At 36.7% G+C, this 25,471-nt stretch overlaps 1 protein-coding gene and 1 long non-coding RNA gene across 2 annotated transcripts in view; both read left to right on the top strand.

The window, feature by feature from the left end:
• CNGB3 (cyclic nucleotide gated channel subunit beta 3) overlaps nucleotides 1–20,897 on the top strand; it is a 70,442-nt gene extending 49,545 nt beyond the window's left edge. The window contains exons 9-18 of the mRNA XM_087931484.1: nucleotides 1,093–1,157; nucleotides 2,401–2,523; nucleotides 6,287–6,428; nucleotides 7,359–7,518; nucleotides 7,752–7,849; nucleotides 8,749–8,832; nucleotides 11,670–11,788; nucleotides 14,682–14,828; nucleotides 17,588–17,756; nucleotides 19,059–20,897. Coding sequence (XP_087787610.1) covers nucleotides 1,093–1,157; nucleotides 2,401–2,523; nucleotides 6,287–6,428; nucleotides 7,359–7,518; nucleotides 7,752–7,849; nucleotides 8,749–8,832; nucleotides 11,670–11,788; nucleotides 14,682–14,828; nucleotides 17,588–17,756; nucleotides 19,059–19,373 — 1,422 coding nt within the window. The 3' untranslated portion in view covers nucleotides 19,374–20,897. The remainder of the gene's footprint in view (nucleotides 1–1,092; nucleotides 1,158–2,400; nucleotides 2,524–6,286; nucleotides 6,429–7,358; nucleotides 7,519–7,751; nucleotides 7,850–8,748; nucleotides 8,833–11,669; nucleotides 11,789–14,681; nucleotides 14,829–17,587; nucleotides 17,757–19,058) is intronic.
• LOC148126425 (uncharacterized) overlaps nucleotides 1–22,941 on the top strand; it is a 402,020-nt gene extending 379,079 nt beyond the window's left edge. The window contains exon 2 of the long non-coding RNA XR_015743253.1: nucleotides 22,474–22,941. This is a non-coding gene — a long non-coding RNA (uncharacterized LOC148126425). The remainder of the gene's footprint in view (nucleotides 1–22,473) is intronic.
• The last annotated feature ends 2,530 nt before the right edge of the window (nucleotides 22,942–25,471 follow it).

Raw genomic sequence — 25,471 nt, 5'->3', positions numbered from 1 at the left:
TCAGTTCTGAATGAATTTTAAAAGCTTATACACTAACATTGGTACACTAGGTAGAATAAGACATTTATTTTATGAATTAATATTAATGTACATTTACAATGTAAATTTACAGTATAAATGTAATTGTATGCACGTTTATCTAACTGTGTTCAATTAGATTTACACTTATACAAAGACATTATTTTTAAACTGGAGTTTTTCAACCCTGTCAGCTTTAAGATGTGTGGAGACTAGACTAGAAAATGCTGGGAGTTGAAGTCCACACATCTTAAATTTGAAAAGGTTGAGAAACACTACTTTAGACTAATTGGTACATTTGGAATGCGGACCACATTTTATCCCCTTGAGGAACTGCCTATTTATAAAATTGCTGCTGAGAAATTTCTGTCTCAGAATGTTTTCTACAAATATATTTATCTTTGATTTTCATTGTTTGCCTGTTTGTGTTTTGAGGAGGGAATGAAGATGCATATGGGTATAACCACTTACTATTTTTACTTTCTTAGAATGCCTGTGGGTCCCAAAACTATTTCTCTAAAGTATAATAGCTGTGACTGATATTGCATATCTGCAATATATCAGTTTCCTTTAAAAATAAATGGATAAATTAATCTTTTAAAAGCAACAGAAAGATAGGCATGGGCATCCTCAGAAGAGGTCAAGGGGAAATTTATATATCTAAGATGATTTCATTATGTAAATGCTGCAAATTAAGTACTTATTCATGATTTTTAACACTTTGTACTTTTTGGGGTGAGAGGTGTCCTGACTTATGATCTGTTTATCTAATTTAATTTCAAATTAATGGATTAAAGATGCCCTTTAATTTGCAAAGTTTAAAAAGAAGTTATCCAGACAATTGTCTCTCTTTCAAAAAGCTAATTATATAGAAATCTGGTAATGAATAAATAATCAGCAAAACCTAGCCAAGAAAGTTTGGTTAACTGAATAAAACAACACTGTCAGAAACTAATTTACTATCAGGGGAGAAAAAAAAATCATCACCTACCCTATAAAAAAGGGAACAGGTAGGCAATTTATGACAAAAATCCATTATAGAGCTGGTTTTACTTTTTCTTGTTTTATATTCAGCCTCTCACATTCTTTGAATTCAATGACAAGTTAGAGGCAATAATGGATAAAGCATACATCTACAGGTATGTCTTACCAATGTTATAGTATCATGTAATATAGTCTTCAGAAATATTTTAATATTTTGGAATGAGGAGGAAAAGGAAGATACAGTTTTGTACAGTTTTCTACAGCTTTACCTGCAGGACGAAATGGATAAATTCATGGAGTCACATGGAGCATGTTAGAAAGTCTAGAGTCTTGTCAGATATCTGGATTTTGACATTTAAATGAACAATATTTATGTTATCAGAATTAAGTCCTGGTGTGATGTAATGGAATCAACAATACTGAGCAAAATCTATCAGGTTTCATATCTGTGTGTATTAATTATTGTATTTTTCTTCCCACATATCTGTGCCAAAAGATCCTTAGTTAGAATTTTGATTGCTGTGATAGACTACTCCAGATATTGTAAAGCAGTCAAGGTAGATTTGATTGAAAAGCAGCAGCACAACCTAGATTTAGGGGTGTGGGAAGAAAGTGTTTCCAGGAGACTATGTCTTAATTGACTTATTGTAAATCTGCCTGGGTAGATACGCTTTCAGTCTTCAAGATTATATTTTTACTCTGACTAGCACATTAAATATGCCTTTTTGAAATCTGTGTTTCTGCTTGAATTTGTCAACCACATGGGCCTTGACAATTTATCTCATATTATTTGTTTGTATCCCACTTTGTTATTTTTATAAATAGTTCAAAGCAGCAAACCACATTATTCTCCTCCTATTTTCCCCGCAACAAGCCTGTGAGTTGTGTTGGGCTGAGAGAGAATGACAGACCCAAAGATATCCAGTTTTCGTGGCTAAGGCAAGACTTGAACTCACAGTTTCCCACTTTCTAACCCAGTGCCTTAACCATCAGACCAAAGTAGCTCTCAACAAACAATGTCCTTGGGAGATAGCTAGAATATGTTTTTATTTCAATTCTCTCTAGTCTGGAGATTTCAGATTTTAAAATGCCCAGTTTCAACCAAATATTATTTCACAAAAACAAATGTTTATTTCCAAATATCCCATATAAATTTAATTAGTCAGCTGTGTTATCCTATGGGAAACATAATTCACTAGTGTTCCTAGACCAGTTAAATAGGGATTAAATTTCAAAACAGTAAAATAGATTAACAGCTTTTTTTAATACTGTTAATATTAGAAGTAGTGGGTGTCAGTGTTGCTACTGACCAAAATCAAAATTTCCTAAGAGAAAGCAAACACAGAAAAAAATGCATCTCAGAACTTACATAAACTTTGGATCTTCTTTCTTTCACAGGGTCATTCGAACTATTGGATACCTGTTGTTTGCCTTGCATATTAATGCATGCATATATTACTGGGCTTCAGCCTATGAAGGACTTGGTAGTACCAAATGGGTGTATGATGGCGAAGGAAACATGCAAGTAGTTTTGTGTTACATTTCCCCTGTAATCTTAATTAAATGCTAAACATTCATAAGTTTTTCCACTGGTAACCTTTCGCTCCAGTTTTAATAGCAGTAAAATGTGCTTATTATATAGAAGATTGGTATAGTGGAAATTAGCATCCTGTTCATTTTATCAGTGACTGTTAATTATTTCTTTCATGATTTCATGTTTTTCCTCAATCATTTAGCCATCACATGGCTTCATAAATTAAACTGACTCATTGTGTAAAGAAATTTTGAGGGATAGGAAATTACCACTTGGAAAAACTCAAAGAAGTCCAACTGCAATAAATAATGCATCGTTCAGATCATATGAGATTATATCTTCCCTTTTAAGAGGCTTCTTAGGATCTAATTCCACCATTTCTTTACTTACAGTGAAGGTCATATGCAAACATGTTCTAAAAAAAAGATAATGTCCTATGGAAGAGTATTTATTATAATTAACTGCTTGAAGTGACTAGGGAAGAGGTGCCATATCATACATAAATTCACATAAGAAAAACTGAAACAAATGGGTGGGGTTGGGATGAAATGAGGATAACATGCTCTGAAGTATATATTTCTAAGAAAGTGAATGGTTACTATGGAAATGTCCAAAGACAGCTAAATCTCAAGTCCTATGTCCTACTGTCTATGAATGTCAGACATTTGCAGCAGATTAAACAATCCTGAAAATCCAGTAAAAGCACACAATATGCAGAGCCAGCAACTGAAGAAATGGAGAGCTTAGAAACCATGCTTGTACAACATTCTGTGGGAACATTCAAGTAAAAGAAACACACAGAGTGCCATTTTGTAGAGAATAGAGAAGATGACCTTGACAGAAATAAGCAAGATCCATTCTCAAAGAGACACAATGAGCAACATGACTCAAGCCCAAAACAATCTGAGGAAGGGAGCAAACAATTCAGATAAACACTTCCTTAGTTTCAGAAAACTTATTTCAAGGACTGTAAGGGAGAATGGGGAAGTGAGAAGTAAAGCACAATTAGATTTGCAATACTGCAACCTGGGGGAGTCTAAAACTACTGGATCCAGAAAAATAGTAGAGTTCTGAAGTCCCTTGCATCCAAAGATTTACAATTTTTATCTCTGAATTGGGTAGTAACTCCTCAGACACAGTGGGGATACAGGAGTGGGATCCAACAGGGTTAACTACCGGTTCGGTGATTTACGAGATTCAGTGATTTACGAGGTGCTTCCCTGCATGCTGCGCGTGTGCCTGTAAATCATCATCAGCCTGGTGCCTGGACAGCTGAGCAGTGCTGCGTACCAAGAAGCAGCCTTTGGAAAAGTACTTTTTTCCTGCTTTTTTAACTGCAGCTGTGCCTCACACAGCAGCTGAAGTTGAAAAACGCAGAAAATAAAGGTCAGATAAGAGCCCAGACAGGCGGGTGGGCAAAAACATCAGCAGACATAGAACCGGTTCTATGTCTGCTGCTCTTCAGAGCTACTGGTTCTACAGAGGTGGACAGAATCAGTAGAAACCCACCCCTGTGGGTATATAATTTGAGGGTCTTTCTGCATCACATCTGCTTCTAATTTATCAGATAATAGATATCACGAGAGAACTTTTCTACAACCTAGATTGGCAGGACCTATTGACTAAAGAGTGTCAGCTGACAGGGCCTAGAAGAAATAATTTCTGCCATGATGCCTACCTTATGGAACACCATGCCACCTGAGATTAGACTAGCCCTGATCCTGTTGGCTTGTTACAAGGCCCCAAACCTACGCTTTGTATCAAGACCTGGAGCCCTGAGTGTGCAATGTAGCCTGTCTCTTGTGCTTCAGCAGCTGTTTTTATGATGTTCAGCTGCTATGTGTTCTTATTTTTATATTGTATATTTTATTTATATTGTTCTAAGCCTCCTATTGTCACATTTGTGAGATGAGTGGCCATTAAATTAAATTATTAAATTAAATTCTGTATTGGGAAGCCCTACTCACAATAACTCATGTCTTAGTTGCTAGCTGACTTGGTTACTATAGTACACTCTACATTTGGTTGCTCTTGAAGCTACAACTAGTCCAGAATGCAGCAGGGTAGGAAGTTTGGACACTTTGCTACACACCGACATGATACCTCTGACCCTTGAGCTACAGTGCTTATCAGTGAGCGTCTAGGTGCAATTCAAGGTGCTGGTTGTAACATATTGTATAAAGCTCTACACAGCACAGGATTCAGGTACTTTCAGGACCACCTGCCTCATAGTTTTTGTTCATCCCACCACATCTAGCAGGGACAACATGGTCTAGGTCCCTTCTATTAGAAAATTATCTTGTGGGAATCAGGAGTTGTGTCTTCTCTGACAAAGCACTTGCCATGTTAGCTAGTTTGTCACATAGACAGGACCACTATATTTCATGCTACATGAACAGGGTGTATTTTCCTATCATTTATTGTTTTGTCTCGTTCTTCCCATCTGCTTTTTCCAGGAACAGAAACATTAAATTCAGTCAACTAACGCTGTAAACAGTATAATGTACATTTTCTGTTACATACACATTGCTCCATTGTTTACTTGGCTATTCTGCAGTAATTTAAAGATGGCAATCACACTGACTACATTCACACAGTACACAAACCAAACATACATAGTTTCTTTGATTATGTGAAATCAGTATGATTTGTAAACTTAAAGTTTATAGTTTAGCATGTTGCAATATTGATGTAACAAGCTTGATTTAAAAAAGCTTTGGCTTTGTATGTGTGTGAGCACAGTCACAATGTGAGTTAGGCAATTTCCTAAGAGCTTATCCAGAAGAATGCAGGTTGATTTAGAATCAAATCTGGAAGCACAGCTTAGAAGCCAATTTGAAAGCACGGCTTAGTTTGATTAATAAATCTTCTTCCTAGTGTATTCCTGCAGGTGCAGGGTCTGCTTTAGGATCATTGAGCGACACTTTGCACAGTCAGCTGCTTCTCCAAGGCACAGGCCCTCAGCTTACATATCTTTGTTGATAGTGTCTTGCCATCTCTGTTTTGGAGGTTGTTGACTTCTAGTTGGTAGACAGTCTCGGCCACAGTGGAAAGTGCTGCTCTCTGGACATGTCCATACTAGCAGAGTCGGCCTTCTCTCATCTTCTCTATAATTGTTGCCACACCAAAATGTTCTTGAATGGTGTCATTTGTGATGTGGTCAAGAAGGGAGATTCCTAATTTCCAACAGAGCATTCACATTTCCATGGCATGGAGAAAGGTTTCAGTCCCTGTTGTTGCTACCCAGCATTCAGTGCCATACAAAGGAGGAAAAAAACTCCAGAGAAGTTCCAGAGACAGGAAATCTAGTTCTGCCAAAAATGTAATAAGCGTTAACAGAGAGGCAGTTTCTGTAAGCAACACCAGAATGTTTCCTTCATGCCTTCCTTACAGGATTAAGCCAGTAATTTCTTCTAACAACTGGTTTGCCAAACAACTTAGAATGTTAACAACTGGTTCTAGCGAATAGGTGCGAACTGGTAGAATCCCACCCCTGACTAGAACATATCTGCACTATTGGTTGTATGCTTAGTGCCTGATTTGTACAATTAGACAGCTACTCTTAAAGGGCACACAATTTCTTATTTACTCTTTATTTAGATAAAACAGTGGTGAAAATCTCTGTGCTCCATTAATTAGTTGTTATTCCTATGACTTAGAAAAAAGGCATTATTCCTTATTCCGAACATTAATAATCAGTACAACCATCTGTTAAAAAATGATGATATCAGTAATTGTTTATATCTACAGGTATCTAAGATGTTACTACTGGGCTGTTCGCACTTTGATTACTATTGGTGGACTACCAGAACCAGTCACTTTGTTTGAAGTAATCTTTCAGCTTATGAATTTTTTCATAGGTGTCTTTGTATTCTCCGGTTTGATTGGCCAGGTAAACAAAAATATTGTGTTACTGTGTTTGCCATATTTCTATAGATATTTCATCAATTACTGTAGCCTGCCAACTTGTTAATGACTACGTTGCAGACTGAACATCTTCTAGTGGTTGGAGTAGACGACTTCCAACCCTGTTATTCTATTCTAGTGTTAAGATTTCTTGTATATATGGGCTATCCTTGAAGTTATCTTGACTTTGGTTTCTCTACTATAATACATTCCTTCCATTCTCATTGATCTTCTTTGAAATACTTGTTGACACCCCTTAGCATGCCAAATTGAGATCTGAACATCTTTGTCAGTCCCAAGATCTTTGTTTTCCCAGGTCTGCTTCCATCTTCAATGTTTTTACAAAAGTTGTGTAGTGCTACTTTTTGTCTCCTCTAAAAGCAGTTGAAATACTTTAACTTTCTTCCTAAAATCCTTGCTTTTCTTGGATGATGTCTTGTGAACAATAGATAACAGCGCAATTGGCTGATACCATGCCTATGGCAGAATAAGGATTTTAAAGAATACGGGTTATTTCTTATTATCATAAGAGATAAAGAATTTTAGGCCAGTATAGTTTTCTGCTAGTTCAAAGGGTGGTGAACAACATTTTAGTTTGGTTATGAAAAAGAGTCTTACTTGCAGTGAATATGCTTCACATGCTGATTTCAGGTTAAAATCCAAAATGAAAAGGGGATAGTGGTGAAAATACTACCAAAATAGAAAATAATCTACTGTATCATATCTCTCTCTGTTCCATTTATGAAATGACCTCCTTTTCAATTACTGAATTAATAAACTGTTAAAATATATTCCAAGATAAAATAATACTGTAACTTGGAAAAGTCAGCATGAACTACATAGACAGCAATTTGTATTGCAACTAAAATTTAAGTTAGCTACTATAACATGTAATGATAATGGCTGATATTTGCAGATGCGTGATATTATTGGAGCAGCCACAGCAGGGCAAAACTATTATCGCGCTTGTATGGATGACACAGTTGATTACATGAATACTTATACAATTCCATGGCTTGTTCAGAATCGTGTTCGAACATGGTATGAGTATACGTGGGATTCACAAGGAATGCTAGGTAAAATTCAGAATGTTTCATTTTCCCAAATCTGCTGTTTTGAGAATACCAGTTTCACTTGGTTTGATTGAAAAGGAATAGAAAGTTAGCACTAACATTCACTGAATAATATCACTTAAGCAAACCAGTTCAGATGATATGATGAATCACCATTATTCAAATCAAGGGCAGGGGAAACCATTTTTCAGTATACACCAATAGCATAAACCAACTTTTATCATTTTGTCTTGCAGATGAATCAGAATTACTGGAGCAGATGCCTGGAAAAATGCAGCTAGACATTGCAACTGATGTCAATTTTGCTATTGTTCGGAAAGTCGATTTGTTCAAAGTCAGTAGAACTTTGTATAGTATAACAATTAACATTGGCAAGGGTTTTTATTGTAAAGCAAGCAATTATAAAAAGTGTGTTCAATTTGTAGAACTACAGATATAATCAAATTACAGCAACTACCATGGGCTTGATGAGGATCATCAAGTTCTTACCAGTGGCTTAATAAGAACAATCCATAGAGGTTCTATAAATACATCTGATCATCAGAGTGAGATATTGCAGCTATTGGAGTCATGGAGTCATCATCCTGATGGTACTAGAGTAATGTTAGATGCTGATCCATCCAGAAAACTCAGTAAAGCATGGGTCCACAAACCCAAGTCCATGCTATGTCAGAAATTGGACTGCACAAACAAGCAAAACCGCATTCATGGGATGCAGACAGCACACGAAACTATGCCCCCTCCAGTCTGTGGAAAAATCTCTCTCCATGGAACTGGACCCTGGTGCCCAAAAGGTTGAGAGCTATTGCAGTAAAGGAAAGACTGCCTAACTCATACCACAGAGCCAGCAGTTATTCTCTGAACTCTTCCCATTCCAGTCTTTGCTTCCATTTGCATCTCCTCCAATTATCCTTTAAATCTTTTTTTAAAAACTGTGAGCAAAGATGGAATGCCAGTACTGCTAGCAGCTCAACTCCCTATCTGACTGCAAAAAATTTATCCATGAGGAGCAGCTGTCCAGAATTCACATGGAGATCTCACAATCTCTGTTTGATTCAGGAAGATTATTCCAGCCAGAATCCAACAGATGTTTTGAACTAAGATGCCTCTCTGCTCCTTCAGAAACATTAGCCCAACAAAATTTTCCACCAGAAGCTGCCCGCTGTTTAGTATTGCAGATAAGATTTCACTTAAATATATTCCTGAAAGAGGTTTGTTTTTCCTTTTAAACAGGAATGTGAATCCCAAATGATATGCGACATGTTGCTGAAATTGAAATCCATTGTGTATTTACCAGGTGACTTTGTGTGCAAAAAGGTGATGCAACCTATTTGTTTTTAAAAATCAAAACAAATAAGGAGTTCTGCTGTTGATCAAAAATGAATTTTGAACAAAATTAATATTAAAACTACATACCATACATAATATATATAATACAGTGCATGATCATTATCATATGTTATCAGATTTCTTACTTGGTCCAAAAAATATAGTTTTTTTTTTACATACAGGATAATTTAAAAAGAATATGAATTTATTTAAATATGTATTTAAATATGAATTATATATTGGTACATGTCATTAGAAGTGAAATATTGAAGGCACAATTTGTATATGCTCTATAATATCCAGGAGAACATATGAGTCTGAGTTATAAAATTTTGTGACTTGCCACCTGAAAAAAAATTGAGATACAGATATGTCGTGTTCTGCCAAGAATAATCAGTACTTATATTCATGCATTCAGTAGCTCAAGGTCAGTAGTTTTCTAATTCTGGCTCTGATTCCATGAAAAATTACTGTTCACCTGCTTGGCACAGAGAAGAAGCTTCAACTGATGCCAATGGAAGCATATTTCCAAGAGCAAATAGCAGCTTTGGGAAGATAATTTTTACCGGGATGCTAGCGTATTAGAAAAAAAATATTATAATTTCTTAGCCAATGTAGTCGAGTCCCAATCCACAGGTATTCCTTGGCTGCTATTTACAGAGCATAACACATATGTTAAACATATAAATCCATTGTGTACTAAAAGAATGTTCAAGGCACTGGACCATCCTAATTATATATATATAATAGATATGTCCCAGTTGTATGCTATTTTTCTTTTATAGCACACTCAAATATATATATATATATATATATATATATATATATATATATATATATATATATATATATATATATATATATATCACAAGCTTAGCATGTTCAGTTCTATTTGTCCAGGTATAATTGGCTTCATTTGAATGTTAATCAGCTCACAAATGAGTTGGTAAATATGCAAGAAACAGCAGATGCTTTGGTTGGTTGATTATTCTTGATTTCCCCTTTGAAATTATGCAAATGATCATTAGGAAAATACTTAAAATGCTGATTTACTTTTGAGTGTACATTGTTTCATTTGTTTGCTTTGTTATTCCTGTTCTTGCTTTGAAGACTGAAAGAAGGTGAATTTAAATAGATATTTACTGCAGACTTCCATCTATTAGGAAAAAGTTGATTCATTTTATTAGAATAAGCTCTGTGAAGGTTAATCTTCCCAGTTAACAAGAAATTGCAAAAGGGGGATATCAAATTAATTCATATTTCTTTAGACAGAGAATTTCTTTAGACCATGCATGTTTAGACTTGAAGCCAGGGTACATATCTTAAGCTTCTGAACCATCAATTTTTCCATATAGCAGAAAAAGTTAGTGCTGAAAAGAATGAAATGTTATCTCCTACTCAGCTTCACATCTCTTTTTACAATGTAAGCATTAGCTTCGTTTTGTTTAGGTCAGAGATGTCAAACTCACATTGCCACGTTGTCATCACATGACATATCACAACATTTTCCCTCTTTGCTAAACTGGGGGTGAGTGTGACCAGAGTGTTAGTTTGTATTTGAGAATCACCCAGCACATAGTCAAAGAACTGAGTAGGATTCATAATATAGAAAAAAACTTCTTCATCTACAAAATACAAAAACATGATACATGCAAACAATACTCAAGCTTTTGCAACCTTTTTGCAAACAATACTCAAGCTTTTGCAACAATACTCAAGCTTTTGAAACATACAGGATAATTAAAAATGAATATGAATGTATAGAGAGAAAAACAACTGTGAACACAAAATGGTTAAGCCAAACCAAGACTAAAAATGGCTCACATGGTTCTCACAGCAAATCCTGTGTCTCAGTCAAAAAAACAGTTCCCATTGGCTGGCTCATTGCCATGGCTATTCCTGTTCATAAATTCTTTATATACTGACACAGAGTATGATACATCCAGCCCGTGGGCTGCGAGTTTGATATCCCTGGTTTAGGTTATCCTAACTGACCTGCAAAAGTCGATATTAAATATCAGTAAAAACTGAGTTTTCTACATCTCTAACAGCCACCATGTTTTTGCAACCCAGATATAATAACCCTAGTAATTACCGCATTTGTAAGCAATTCTTCATTCCCCACTATAATTAAATTACCTTTAAAAAAAAATCTCAGATACATGCATCTTCAGGAAAGTAAGTTATAATATTAAATGTATAACATAGGCTAGCAGAAGAAAAAATAAAGACCAATCCACCAAAAGCATGCTTAACGTGGATTAGAGAAATCTATCCGCTTCTTATAGAAAAAATGTTTAGATCCTTTGCGTACAATGTTTTCTAGGTTCACAGTTCTAAACTGGTCAAAGATACTGAAAACTGTTCAGCTGTCCAAGAAACTTAATATGATATTGTATTCCTATAGTTTTCCATAGATAATCCAATTTAGAAGTTCAGAACAGTCTCAATTCTCACCTAAAAATATAATGAATACATCTTATATAATCTTTGGGAAAAGATGAATTGCCTTACCACATAGAAGAAAGTTGTTTCATTAGTCATTACTGTAGTCATTACTGTTTTTCAACCTTGGGAACTTTAGGACATGTGGACTTCAACTCCCAGAATTCCCCAGCCAACATGATTCTGGAAGTTGAATCCTTCACATTTTAAAGTTCCCAAGCTTGAAAAACATAGCTGTGGAGAGAGGGAATTCAGTTTGTGGAAAGTTCACCAAGTTGAAAAATGGGATTTTATGTTTTAACTCTGATTTCTCTTCAGATAGCATCCAACATAATTGGATATGATGCATAATATGTTTTTGCCCCATCATGTGCATCTAGGGAGAAATTGGTAGAGAAATGTATATCATTAAACAAGGTGAAGTTCAAGTACTTGGAGGTCCTGATGGTACTAAAGTCCTGGTCACCTTAAAAGCAGGAGCTGTATTTGGAGAAATCAGGTATTCTTCTTTGTTCATCTTGTGATTTTTTTTCAGAGTGTTAAACAAATTCCTATTTTAACCAATTATTATAAGAATATCATTTCCAGAGAGGAAATGTGTCTGCCATCACAGATCAGTGCAAGCAAGAGTTTCTCCCTACTGTCTGATGGTAACCAAGAAAGTTCTTGAGTGAATTCCTCCTGTCTTTAAAGATGTAAGCAATGTCTTCCACCATCTTTTTCCATTTTGGTCTGGCTAATTTGGTCTGTCTGTTCATTAGCATATGGGGCAGAGTTATTGGAGAAACTGAGGGTCCTAGCAGTTGCCAAGCTAACCAACCAAATATTACTTGGAACACTGCAGAAATGAACTGAGAAGAAGTTGATATGTTCAGAAGACGAAACCTGAAAATCTATGCACCAATTCTGTGAAATACGGCACATTTCATCTCCTTGTAATTATCTCACTATCCTTATTAACTTGAAAAGTTATCATAACTTTAAGATTATAAAGGAGCATTATGCAAGAGCCCCTGTACTGATTTCTGTGAAAGTGAATTAACTTAATCTTTGCGCATGTTTTTACTTCCCTGAACATTTCATCTCATTCTAATCAAATAAAAAAATATATATTAGGGCCATTTGGCATTTATGTTTCTCCTGAGTCAGCTAATGAGCTGGTGAAGCTCTGGGTTTTTTTCTAATAATATTCAGCATTATGAATGAATCAGAACAGGTTTTTAATATTACTAGACCAATAGAAATCAGATCAGGGTGTAAATTGTCCTTGTACAATTATAGTATTTGTAAAAGACTATGAAAGAATGGTCTGCGTCTTATTTGAAGTAACATTTCACCAGTGCATAACTTCAGTAAGCGTATCCTTTTCTTCTAAATAGGAATATATACATTTTCATGGACTCAGACTTGTTTGCACTAGTGCTTGTGTTATACAGAAGAACTGGAATCTAATAGGATTTTTCTTCTCTATTTATTTTTATTTATTTAAACTTAGCACAGCTACCCAATTCTAATGGACTCTTTTGTATGGATGGCATACAAAACCAATACATCCATAAAAAACTTCATCAATGGCTAGTGACATAATAAAAGAGGGGTTCAGAAATCAGATTATTTATCTCTTTTGTCTGATAGTGGCTATTTATATATTATTTTGCAATAAAATAAACAACAAATGGAAGTGGCATATGAAGTGGAACCATATACCAAGAAGGTAATTAGAGACCAGTAATAGGTTCTTATTCACATTGATATACTTTAATTCCAATTATCTTACCCCTTTTACCTTCTTTCAAATGTCTTATCTTAATGAAACCAGATTGTGATGCCTTCCCAATAGACCAAACGTAAATTGCCTTTCATGAAAAGTGGTTTCACATGCAAGAATAAAGAACTATCAGGATTAATTTAGATTTGTGATCACAAATAATTCAAGCTTGATCTAATACTTTCAAAATGATTTTTTTCACTCTAATATTCTACTAACAAAAGTGAATTTTGAATAGCCCTGATTTATATGAATAACTCACAGATTTAGGAAAGGTGACATTTGTAACTCTTGGCTTCTCTGAATGCAGTTACCTTTCCCCTCTTGCTATTCATGTCTCATACGGTGCTTTGCTTGAATGATGGATAATTTATGTGTATTAATTTCATTTCATTCAAGCAAAAGAGAGAGAAAGTGGTTTCCTACCAACTACTGGTTGCTGCTGATAGTGGTAGCTAGCCTCCCAAAAAGATTGTCTGCTCCAAAGAATGCTGGCCTTCTGCTTCCCACCATTGAATGCTAAATTCAAGGCTAGAAATAGCTCAAGTTAAACCCTGATGAATTGTTCACATGAAGAACATCAGACAGAATTGGAACAGAGAAGATCCCATTTGAGGATATAGCATTTTTTTAAAAGTATTTTTATTTTACTCAAAACAATAAACTACAAACTCAAAAACAAAAATAAACAAGACTATTAAAAGAGTGCATAAAATAATAAGTAAAATTTATAACTAAATAAAAAACTAAAACAGACATATACATAAATTGTCCCCCTAGTCAAATACTGATAAATATACTTCAAAGATAATAATTCCTCCTTCCTTGCAAAGCAAACACACAATTTATAAATTTATAGAATAGTATTTACCCAAGCCAGCCTGATATTTATCCACTATATGGAAACATAGTTAATAACCAACAGCTAAATTAACTTTAAAAACATCTATTAACAGTCTATTTATTGTTTTCACACACAGAAGTTCCACAATGGCTCCTGGTCTACCATAGATCACCGCAGTCATTGTTTCTGGTCCATCCAGGATCAAATATTGAATTCTATCCCCCCAAAGTCACAAAGTCCTGTTGTGTATATCGCCACTGAATTTGTTGTACAAAAAAGTCTCCTGTAAATTGTAACATCTCTTAACATTTGTTTTCTGGTTGGGTATGATAAATGCATTCCCCAATGCTCCTCAATCTTCTTGAAAAAATTAAGTGTATCAACTTTGGTCAAGTCTATCTGGTCAAAGTCTATCATAACTGGTCAAGTCTATCAACTTTGAGTCTTTAAAATACAAACCTTTCTCAGAGTCCTCTAGCCGGCTTGCATATTCAAGTCCAGCCCATCTTTTAGATCTGCTGAAGAAAATTACATCCCAAACCATCAGATTATAAATCTTGTCTTGCTGTTACTTGCATCTGGTTACCATCTTCCAAGTTAGTTTAAAACTTTATTAAGCTTTTTATCCAAATTTTCAGGTTTGACTAAGTTAAAAAGTATTCTGTTTCCCCAACTTTCTCAATAAGTCTATTTTGAGCACTATACTCAAAGTGTAGGAGAGGTGGCTTGTAGGATGGCTAACTAGAAGCAGAGGCATGCCTGTTTCTTTTGCCCTTTCAGCCTATTAGCAGCCAGTGGAGGAAATCGGCGAACTGCGAATGTGATTGCTCATGGATTTGCCAATCTTTTTATTCTTGACAAGAAGACACTGAATGAAATCCTGGTGCACTATCCTGAATCTGAAAGGCACTTGAGAAAGAAGGGAAAGTATGTGTTTTTAATGTCTATGTGTAGAAAAAATATTGCTATGCTAAGTCCTATGATACATTACTGTATCTTACCAGGATATTAGTATTATAGTCGTAGTATTTTAAAGAAGAGGCATGATTAGTGCTGGAAGAGAGACAATTCAAGATTAATATGCTAAAAGCTGTAGGTCTAAACCCAGTTCTTCAAAGTTGATAAGTTTAAAGATATATAGATTTTAACTCACAAAATTCCACAACCAAAATGCTGGCTGGGGAATTCTAAGAGTTGAAGTCCGTATATCTTAAAATTGCCAAGTTAAAAAAAACATTATTCAAAACAAGAGGTTTTAAAATGACTATGCAAATACTACATGGGGCTATTTAGACATTCTTATTGTGAAGTAGCAATGTATTCTGAGTAATATTAAGAAACTCACTTTTGATACATATCACTTCAAAATGTAGTCTTAGAACAGGAGAGATTATGCTTCTTGCTACTGGTAGATATCTCAGGTTTTCTTTTACTACTTCTAGTCCTGTGGTGGGATTCAAATTTTTCTACTACCAGTTCTGTGGGCGTGGCTTGGTGGGCGTGGCAGAGGAAGGATACTGTAAAATCTCCAGTCAGAGGTGGCATTTGCTGGTTCTCCAAACTCAAAAGTTCCACTACCAGTTCTTCAGACCTGGCCTGCTGAATACCATCTCTGTTCTAGTCTGTTTCAATCATGCTAATTTTATTCATTTATTGCAGTTTCAAACTGCCTAAGAACTGCATTTTTCTGGATGGTATAGAATTTTTAAAAAATATAAACTTAAGTCAAATTAAATTGATTATTTCCAAGCTCCAGTAATAATGCACAAATTGTTCACCTATCATGCACATATGAATCCATGCAAAATACTCTTTTAATGAAGTATAAAATAGAAAATTATTAAGTTTATTTATTTATTTAGCATATGGCATACAATGTCACAAAAATCCACACATGCTAGATACATAATGCACTCCTGGCAGCCTAGAATGCTAGTTCGTTCTGTTCAGAATTTATATGCCAATCCTTGGTGCACCATGGGGGTTGTGATTGAACCAGCTTTACACCAGCTAACTAGTGGTGCTTAGATTCCTGGCTCTTCTGGGCTCCTCCTGGTCTTGCCTCTCTCCATATCGCGGTGCTCCATATTCTGCCAGGTCTAGCACTGGCTTCCGCTCTCCACACACACAAATGCAGCTAGTTTTTTCCCACTGAAGTGGTACCCATTTATCTACTTCAGTATTGCATTCTTTAGAACTTCTGGGTGGGCAGGAGCTAGGGATGAAGCCAGTCTCAAACTGCTGGAGTGCAGACTATTTCTGATTGGCAGTTCCAGTCTCATTAAGCCTCTGCAACAACATGTTCCATGTCAAAATACAATTGGGTGCAGAATATGTATTTTTTTGTCAAACAAGATTGAAAGTAAATTATTAAGTTGACTATGATGAATATATACAAGGCAAAGGGTAATGGAATACTCTGAGATGATTTATAAAATATTTTCTTATTTTACAAGCCATCTACTCTGAGCTATTTCTGTACTGATTTAGTAGGAAACAATTATACATTTAGTGTCCATGGAATTTTATTCAGATTAATACTTTTAAAGGGGCTAAAGACCACCAAGAAATCAATTCTTTCTGTTATCCCTAGAGTAGACTAGATGCTATATAATTCATACATCCATGATATGCATTAAAATTCTTGCAAGGAATTTCTTTCTTTTTTATGAACTAAAAAATCAATGGAAAATGAGGTGGAAAGTGCTTAGAGGTTAAAGGAAATAAATACAATTCGGCACAGGATGTGTATTTTTTTTTGTCAACTGAGATGGAAATTATTCATACACAGGCAAAGCAGAATTGTTCATTTAAATAATAACAATATTAACAACAATGGTGCATTGGAAGTTTTACAACAAATGCTATTTGCCTATAAGTTAAGAACTGGGTGGAAAAACAAAACAGAGAAAGTATTAGAAAATGAAGATGATAAAATGCTCTGGGACTTTAGAATTCAAACAAAGAAGCACCTGCAACATAACATCCCAGACTTAACAATTGTCAATAATAAAGACAAAAAAAAGTCTGGATGGTAGGTGTACCAGTACCTGGCAACAGCAGAGTAGAATAGAAAGAACTGGAAAAGATAACAAACTATAAAGACCCACAAACAGAAATAGAATGACAATGGGACAAGAAAATAAAAATAATATCAATCATAATAGGTGCCTTGACTACAATTCCAAAATGTCTGGAATATACCTGAATATGATTAGCATTGACAAAATCTCCATTGATCAATTGCAAAAGGCAGCTTAATCTGGAATAACTTGACATCAGATTCTTGTGGTGATACCTTTAACACTATGAAAGAGAAAACATCTGTCTATCCCCAGTCCTTAGGAAGGACTTGATAGGTAGGCAAATGTGCCCAATCCAGTCAAAACCATCTAGGTAACTATGCAACTGCTGAACTGTCATGATAACTGACAATGGAAAAAGGACAAGACAATCATATACAGTACTCTTCACTTGGAAACAAGGGAGAGATATAATAAAATTTTAAAGGTTAAAAATAATGGAAACAAAGATAGGTCCAAGTGTACAGCATAAGTTGCTGTATTTCATTGACTAATTAGGAAAATAAGATTGGAAGACTTAACGGATGCTAGAATGATCATTAAGAAGCATTTGATGCTATATTTGATGGCTTTTCCCCACCCTCTTCTTTTTCTACAATTTAGAGCACTTATGAAAAAGGCAGGAAAACCTGCTGGACCACCACCATCTGTAAAGGGCCTAGCTCTCCTTATGGCTAAAGCGGAAGCGCCTAAGATGCTCAAAGCATTAAGTGGTGGGAAAGGAGGTATTTTAAACATAATTAACAAGGTGAAGAAAGAGAATGAGGCCCTGGTATGTATCTTTTGTGGTGCTAACCCAGTGTAAAACAAGAAAGGCAGAAAATGGATCAAGTTAAAGAAATACCTGAAATTCAGGACACTAGCAATTAGTAAAAATGATTTCAGAAATTAATTTTGCAACTATCTTTATGGCAGGGGTATCAAACTCAATACCCGGGGGCTGGATTTGGCCCACGAGGTGCTTAGATCTGGCCCATGGGGCCACCCTAAAAACAGCACAGAACCGGTCCTCAGTGCCTCTGCCAGCAAAAACAGAGCTCGGGAGGTCTCCCCTCCTGAACTCCATTTTCACTGGCAGACGGTTTCAGGAGACCATCACAGCCAAAAATGGAGCTCACAAAGGACATGGATGCCACTCCCCAACTTCATTTTCACTGGCAGAGGATTGCAGGAGACCATCGCAGCCCAAATGGAGCTTGGGAGCCCGTTTTCGCTGGTAGAGCGCTTGGGCCGCTATAGGCACCACCGACACAAGTGGCATTGAGCTGGCCATGTCCACCCCAGCCCCGCAAGGTCTAACATAACCCTGATGTGGCCCTCAATGAAATAAATTTGACACCCCTGCTTTATGGATTAAAGAGCATTTTTCATACACGACACTTGAAACTTGCTTTGAATATAAAACTTATTGTGTAGTCTGCAAGACAAGATTTTGAAAAAGGTTGATTTAAGTGTAAAACTATATTTAGAAAAAACTATATTTACTGATGCTATAGAAGGCATGCAATCTTTTAGTTATACCAGTGAAAAATTTTTGAATAGACATATGTCAGGTATTCTGATAAGATCTAGAGATATTGGGAAATGCACAAACCGTTATATAAAAGACTGGTTTTAAAAAGTAATTTAAAAATTATCCTGGTAATAAATGATATAATAAATTATTCTGGTAAATAAATGATATATTAAGCATGTTTATGATCAAACTCACTTCTGGGAAATTCTAAGACTATTTATGTAACATCCTCTTGTCTTAGTAGTTAGCAGAACTTGTGAAGGATTCCAGGTGCTACATCAATCAGTCAATCATTTACAGTACTCTTATGACCAGTAAACCACTTTGAAGTGAGGATGGGTTGTCTACTAACTATGCTTGGAAAAATGTGTTCCTCTGGTCACTATGGACAAAGCTGTGAGATTACACTTAGATTCAACTAAGCATTCCCATTTAATGTATTTAGTCTATGTTTAGAGGGAAAATGTGGAGGAGAACTAAGCAGTAAAAAAGAGCAAAAAACATGGAAAGATGGTAGAAAAAGATAAGTCAATATTTAATCTTTTTTTTTTTTTTTAGAAAGAAAAGGAAGAACAGGAAGAACAGGCAAAGAAAGAGAATGAAGAAAAAGAAAAGACAGAAAAAAATAAGACAAAAAATATCAAGCCAAATCCACAGGAAAAAAAACCAGCTGAGGAGCCCAAGACTAAAGTCCAAGAAACCAAAGCTGAATCAATTGCTCCTAAAGAAGAGGCAGTTACAAAACCTCCACCACAACCATCAGTGCTCTCAGGCATCAGTAAACAGTCCCTTGTGATCAGCATGACTCCTTCAAATGAATCAGGGGAAGGAGATATCCTTACTGTCGAAGTCAAAGACAAAAAGGCAGAATAACCAGTGGACATTACTGTACATGCAGGATGTGCAGCTCTCAGATTATCTGGTTCAAAAGGGTAGCCCATCTCAGATTTCTTTGTATATTCCACAAACATAAATAAAAAGGCTAGAAGAGAGTTAGTGGTACTGCATTCATTGTAAATTATAAGGAGAATATCAACTATAAGTCCTCAAAAATAATGTGAAAGTACAAAATTTGATCATTGTCCTGCTGATTAGTGGTCAAACCATTTATCTTTTCACCTCAATCTCTAGTCCAGATTGTCTGTCTGCCTGGCTTAAAATATAACCCAATACTAATTTATACTTATTGAGGTTTGTTCAGACTCAATCCTGAGGCAGAAATGATCATGTTTTTGGACTTCTGTAACAGGCTGAGTTTTTCAATGATCCAGTTAAGTGCATGCTGCCCTTTGCATTTTGCAAGTGTATGCTGCAAATCTACCCCTTTTTTTAAAAAAAAATCAGATTAAAAAAATAAAAGTATAGCTTTTTAGGTAAATGATGAGTTTCCAGAATTACCCATCATATTTTTCACTTTGCCTCAGTAACAGTCACATAAGTCTCACTCATCCTGCTGCTGCTACTGCTGGGAATGTCAATCCTCTTTCCCAAATCTCAGACTATATCTGGTAGTTAAATTGATCTTGAAATCAAGCATTTGAATGTCATGAAATGTTATTCTCGTTGGAAGACTTGAGACCTTGAAGCAAGCTTAAGATAATTTTTTTCCTAGGGTCCATTTTATCAGGAGAGGGAAAAGTTTCATAGCTGATCAGAAAGCCTAGACTGTTAAACAAGCATATTATCTAGAAGGGACTACTAAAAATAAGTTGTAATGGATTGCATTTAAGAGTGCGCTATTACTTATTCAGAAATAAATGCCACTGATTACACTAAAAAACATTTCCATATGACAACATAGAGCAGTGGTTCTTAACTTGTGATCTGTGGACCTCTGGGGAGACCACAGTGTTGTCCCAGAGGGTCTGCAAAGGTATGATGCAGTCTAATGCTTTAAATCTTGAGTTGAAAGATGTTGGTAGTCCATGACCATGGTCCGTGGCCACAAAAGGTATTTAGAGGGGATCTGTGGCAAAGATAAAATTGAGAACCACTGACATAGAGGGTTCCAATCTAATAATATTTATGTCAATATGTGTCTTATTGTATCTAATTTTAATTTAGTATTTGAAAATATCTAGATTTCCCAAAACTTACAGAATTGTAAGTACAAAAATACAGGAACACTGGTCTTAGAGGTCACAGTTTACTGTTAATCTCACTTAAAATTGTACTTGTGTTTCTACAAATCTCTTATTTACATAGAATACTAAACAAAAAATAACATTTTTAGAACTCCAAGGAGAACACATACCATTAGTGAATCCATGCAATTAGAAATCCTGGAAAAGGAGAGACTTCTAAAGATTATTTGGCTGGATCTTCTTATGATTGCCACAGGTTTGAAAATGATGCAGTGTGCTGGCTTGCAGTGTGGCAAATATAACATGAAATACACTGTTCAAAAAAATAAAGGGAACACTTAAACAACACAGTGTAACTCCAAGTCAATCACACTTCTGTGAAATCAAACTGTCCACTTAGGTAGCAACACTGATTGACAATCAATTTCACATGCTGTTGTGCAAATGGAATAGACAACAGGGTGGAAAGCATAGGCAGTTAGCAAGACATCCCCAATAAAGGAGTGGTTCTGCAGGTGGTGACCACAGACCACTTCTCAGTTCCTATGCTTTCTGGCTGATGGTTTGGTTACTTTTGAATGCTGGCAGTGCTTTCACTCTAGTGGTAGGGTGAGACAGAGTCTACAACCCACACAAGTGGCTCAGGTAGTGCAGCTCATCCAGGATGGCACATCAATGCGAGCTGTGGCAAGAAGGTTTGCTGTGTCTGTCCGCGTAGTGTCCAGAGCATGGAGGCACTACCAGGAGACAGGCCAGTACATCAGGAGACATGGAGGAGGCCTTAGGAGGGCAACAACCCAGCATCAGGACTGCTACCTCCGCCTTTGTCCAAGGAGGGACAGGAGGAGCACTGCCACAGCCCTGCAAAATGACCTCCAGCGGGCCACAAATGTGCATGTGAATGCTCAAATGGTCAGAAACAGACTCCATGAGGGTGGTATGAGGGCCCGACATCCACAGGTGGGGGTTGTGCTTACAGCCCAACACCGTGCAGGACATTTGGCATTTGCCAGAGAACACCAAGATTGGCAAATTTGCCACTGGCGCCCTGTGCTCTTCGCAGATGAAAGCAGATTCACACTGAGCACATGTGACAGACATGACAGGGTCTGGAGACACCGTGAAGAATGTTCTGCTGCCTGCAACATCATCCAGCATGACCAGTTTGGCAGTGGGTCAGTAATGGTGTGGGGTGGCATTTTTTTAGGGGGCCGCACAGCCCCCCATGTGCTCGCCAGAGGTAGCCTGACTGCCATTAGGTACCGAGATGAGATCCTCAGACCCCTTGTGAGACCATGTGGTGGTGCGGTTGGCCTTGGGTTCCTCCTAATTCAAGACAATGCTAGACCTCATGTGGCTGGAGTATGTCAGCAGTTCCTGCAAGATGAAGGCATTGATGCTATGGACTGGCCCGCCCATTCCCCAGACCTGAATCCAATTGAGCACATCAGGGGCATCATGTCTCACTCCATCCACCAATGCCGCGTTGCACCACAGACTGTCCAGGAGTTGGGGGATGCTTTAGTCCAGGTGTGGGAGGAGATCCCTCAGGAGACCATCCGTCACCTCATCAGGAGCATGCCCAGGTGTTGTAGGGAGGTCATACAGGCACGTGGAAGCCACACATGCTACTGAGCCTCATTTTGACTTGTTTTAAGGACATTACATTAAAGTTGGATCAGCCTGTAGTGTTTTTTCCACTTTAATTTTGAGTGTAACTCCAAATCCAGACCTCCATGGGTTGCTAAATTTGATTTCCATTGCTAATTTTTGTGTGAGTTTGTTGTCAGCACATTCAACTATGAATGAACAAAGTATTAAATAAGAATATTTCATTCATTCCGATCTAGGATGTCTTATTTTTGTGTCCCCCCCTTTTTTTTTTTGAGCAGTGTATAACATACCAAACAATGCCCAGAAATGGGATTGACAAGGCATTTCCCAAGGATCATGGTAGGATTCTGTGCTTTTCACAGGTAGTATAAATAAAATATGCAATGTAAGATTTGTGCAGTCAACAGTTCATAATGGTTTAATAGATGCAGACTGTAGATTAGCCTATTTGGACATGAAAATTTAGCATTCTGGCTGATTTTAAATAATAAAACCTCCTTATAATATTCAGAAAATATATGATGATAAAAAGAGTTAGATTTTGCCATGCACGATCAATAAAATTTTTGCTCCTCCTTATCCTGGAAACAGAAAAATGATTTTTGTACTCAAGGATTTTGGCTTTGAATATTTTAGATTATAAACTGCCACATTATTGTGTACTTTTGCTTGTCTAACTCCATGAGGACATTGACAGTAATTTGTAAGTAGCAACAATAAAGATCAATGTGTGTTGGTCAACAGACTCTCTAAAAGTTCTTTGGAAAGGGTATCTGGAAACTGGTAAGAAAAATGGTTCTTTCTAATGGTACCTCAAGTGTAAATTCATTAGAAGGTGGTAAAACATAGTGTTATCATTTAAACAATAGTTAGCTTCCATGACTATAATTTATTTTAGTCTAAAAAAGGGCTGGATAATTGGGTTAACATTGATCTGTGTATTATTAAATAAAATGCTTTCTTTTCAGAATTATTTTGTTAACTTGAACATTGTTACAGTGGATATCTGTTGATCTTTGCTTCAGAAGCAATGGAGAAGCTAGCAGTAAATTCACAAATGATGTCTCACTTAATCACCATGGTAGAAGTGAAATTCTAAGTCCATCATGGTTATATGATATCTTGCTTAATGACATCACTTAGTAAGGGAACTGCTAGCCACAATTGCAGGTTGTTAAGCAAGGACTAGTTGTATATATGACTTCTCATAGTTCAAAAGAAACAACTTTTGGCATTCACTAAAGACATTTGCTCTACTTATACAAGACATACCGGTAGTTTTAAAACTACAGAATTTAAACATACATGCATACCATGTTTCCTTGAAAATAGGACCTAAACCCAAAATAACCCCTAGTGAAAGGGATGGGCATTTGCCCATGCAGGCCAATGGTGTCTGGCAGCAGCTGCAGCCCTTGCAGTACATGTGAATACCTATGCAAGCAGCAGGCAGAAGCAGAGGCAAGGGGATCCAGACGTGACGTGTGGGCTGCATGAAAGCTGAGCATCAGTGGGCTGGAATGTGGGGGTGGTGGTGCAGGAGGCTCGTCTTTGCGTCTCTCAGCTTGCCTGCAGCCTCTGCGGCACATCAGGGTTGCCGATCTTCTGCTCCATGCCTTGTCCTTTGTGCAGCCCTAGAGTGCACCAACCAAGGGATTGGCAAGTTACAGCTGCTGCCTTATACGGTCAGTCCACACGCACTTGCCGATTCTTGTGTGGGGGTGGGGTGCCCAGCCTGGCTGATCACCGTGAAATCATGTTTCCCTGAAAATAAGCCCTAGTGCTTATTTTGGGGCCCAAAAGAAAGTAAGCCTTGGGGTGACATGTTAGCAGTGTTCCAGTATCTCAGGGGCTGCCACAAAGAAGAGGGAGTCAAGCTGAAAAAGAAAAGAGAGCCAAGCTCTTCTCCAAAGCACCTGAGGGCAGGACAAGCAGCAATGGGTAGAAACTAATCAAAGAGAGAAGCAACTTAAAACTAAGGAGAAATTTCCTGACAGTTAGGACAATTAATCAGTGGAACAACTTGCCTCCAGAAATTGTAAATGCTCCAACACTGGATGTTTTTAAGAAGAGATTGGATAACCATTTGTCTGAAATGGTATAGGGTTTTCTGCCTAAGCAAAGGATTGGACTAGAAGACCTTCAAGGCCCCTTCCAACTATATTATTCTAGTCTATTCTGTTTTATTGATGCTACTAGTCTTTACAGCAGGAGAATGGTAATGGAACAATAGGGGTGGCATAGTAGGTGACTTTCATTTTAAACATAAACCTGTTAAATGTTCTGTAACACAATTGACCTTTGCTTCCAAATAATTCCTCTGAAGGTTGTTTCTTACCTCACATGAAATTGAAAACCAACAGGAAAGACCATCCATAAAATTAACAAAAATTAAGGTGCTTTTTAAAATTATTAAAATTAGGGAAATGAGAGCAATCCTACCATTTTTACTGGACTATCAAGATAACAGAAATGCCAGGACTAAGATCTGCAATCTTAATAGATTAAAAATATACACCTGATTTTTTTTCCCCACCAGGAATTACTAGAGTTAGGGATAAAATGAAGTATAATGGCTAATACTTAAAAAAAAAAAATTGACTGGGCAGTCACTGAACCATGCAATATATGAAGCAACAGAAGAAGAAGCTCTTCAGTTCCTTGAAATTTTTCCTACTTGCCAGAAAAATTGCTTTGGATGTCTGCATAATCCTGGAAGAGGAATGACTTGTGAATGAGAAATAATAATAGATTTCTTTACTGGACTTCCTCTGTTGTGACCATCTGCTGTTCTGCTGTTTCATTCATAAGCTTCCAAGGAAATATTCCATTTTGGTTAATAATGCACTGCTGGCAGAAAGGTCAGCTCCCGCTGTACTGAGCTATTCTAAAGCCATTCTGATGTTTTATGACCCTTTTTTGTTCTAATGTTATCAGATTAGGGAGAGGATTGCAGAAGACTTCCATAGCCTTGAGACTTTGCATTCTTTATATAGTGCCTCTAAGGATTAAAAGGTCTGCAGCAGGTCTTAAACTCAAAGGTGATTGCTCCAGGGCTATTAGTAGAATAAACAATGATGGAATTGAGCCTAGAATAAAGAATGAAATTGTACATGGTTGCTCTTACTTCCCAATAAAATACCAATATGAATCTTGATTGAGAAAGTGCCTCCACCAAATGTCTTCCTTGTAGAACATTTAAAGAAATTAAAACAAAGACAGGTGTTACCCAACTCTGAAAGGGATGGGATGGGATGTGAACTGCTTACTTTA

This window comes from Pseudonaja textilis, chromosome 3 (genome assembly GCF_049901715.1).
Source record: "Pseudonaja textilis isolate UNSWEBS1 chromosome 3, rPseTex1.2, whole genome shotgun sequence".
NCBI classification, from domain to species: Eukaryota; Metazoa; Chordata; class Lepidosauria; order Squamata; family Elapidae; genus Pseudonaja; species Pseudonaja textilis.
This window is presented reverse-complemented; position numbering and strand designations above follow the sequence as displayed.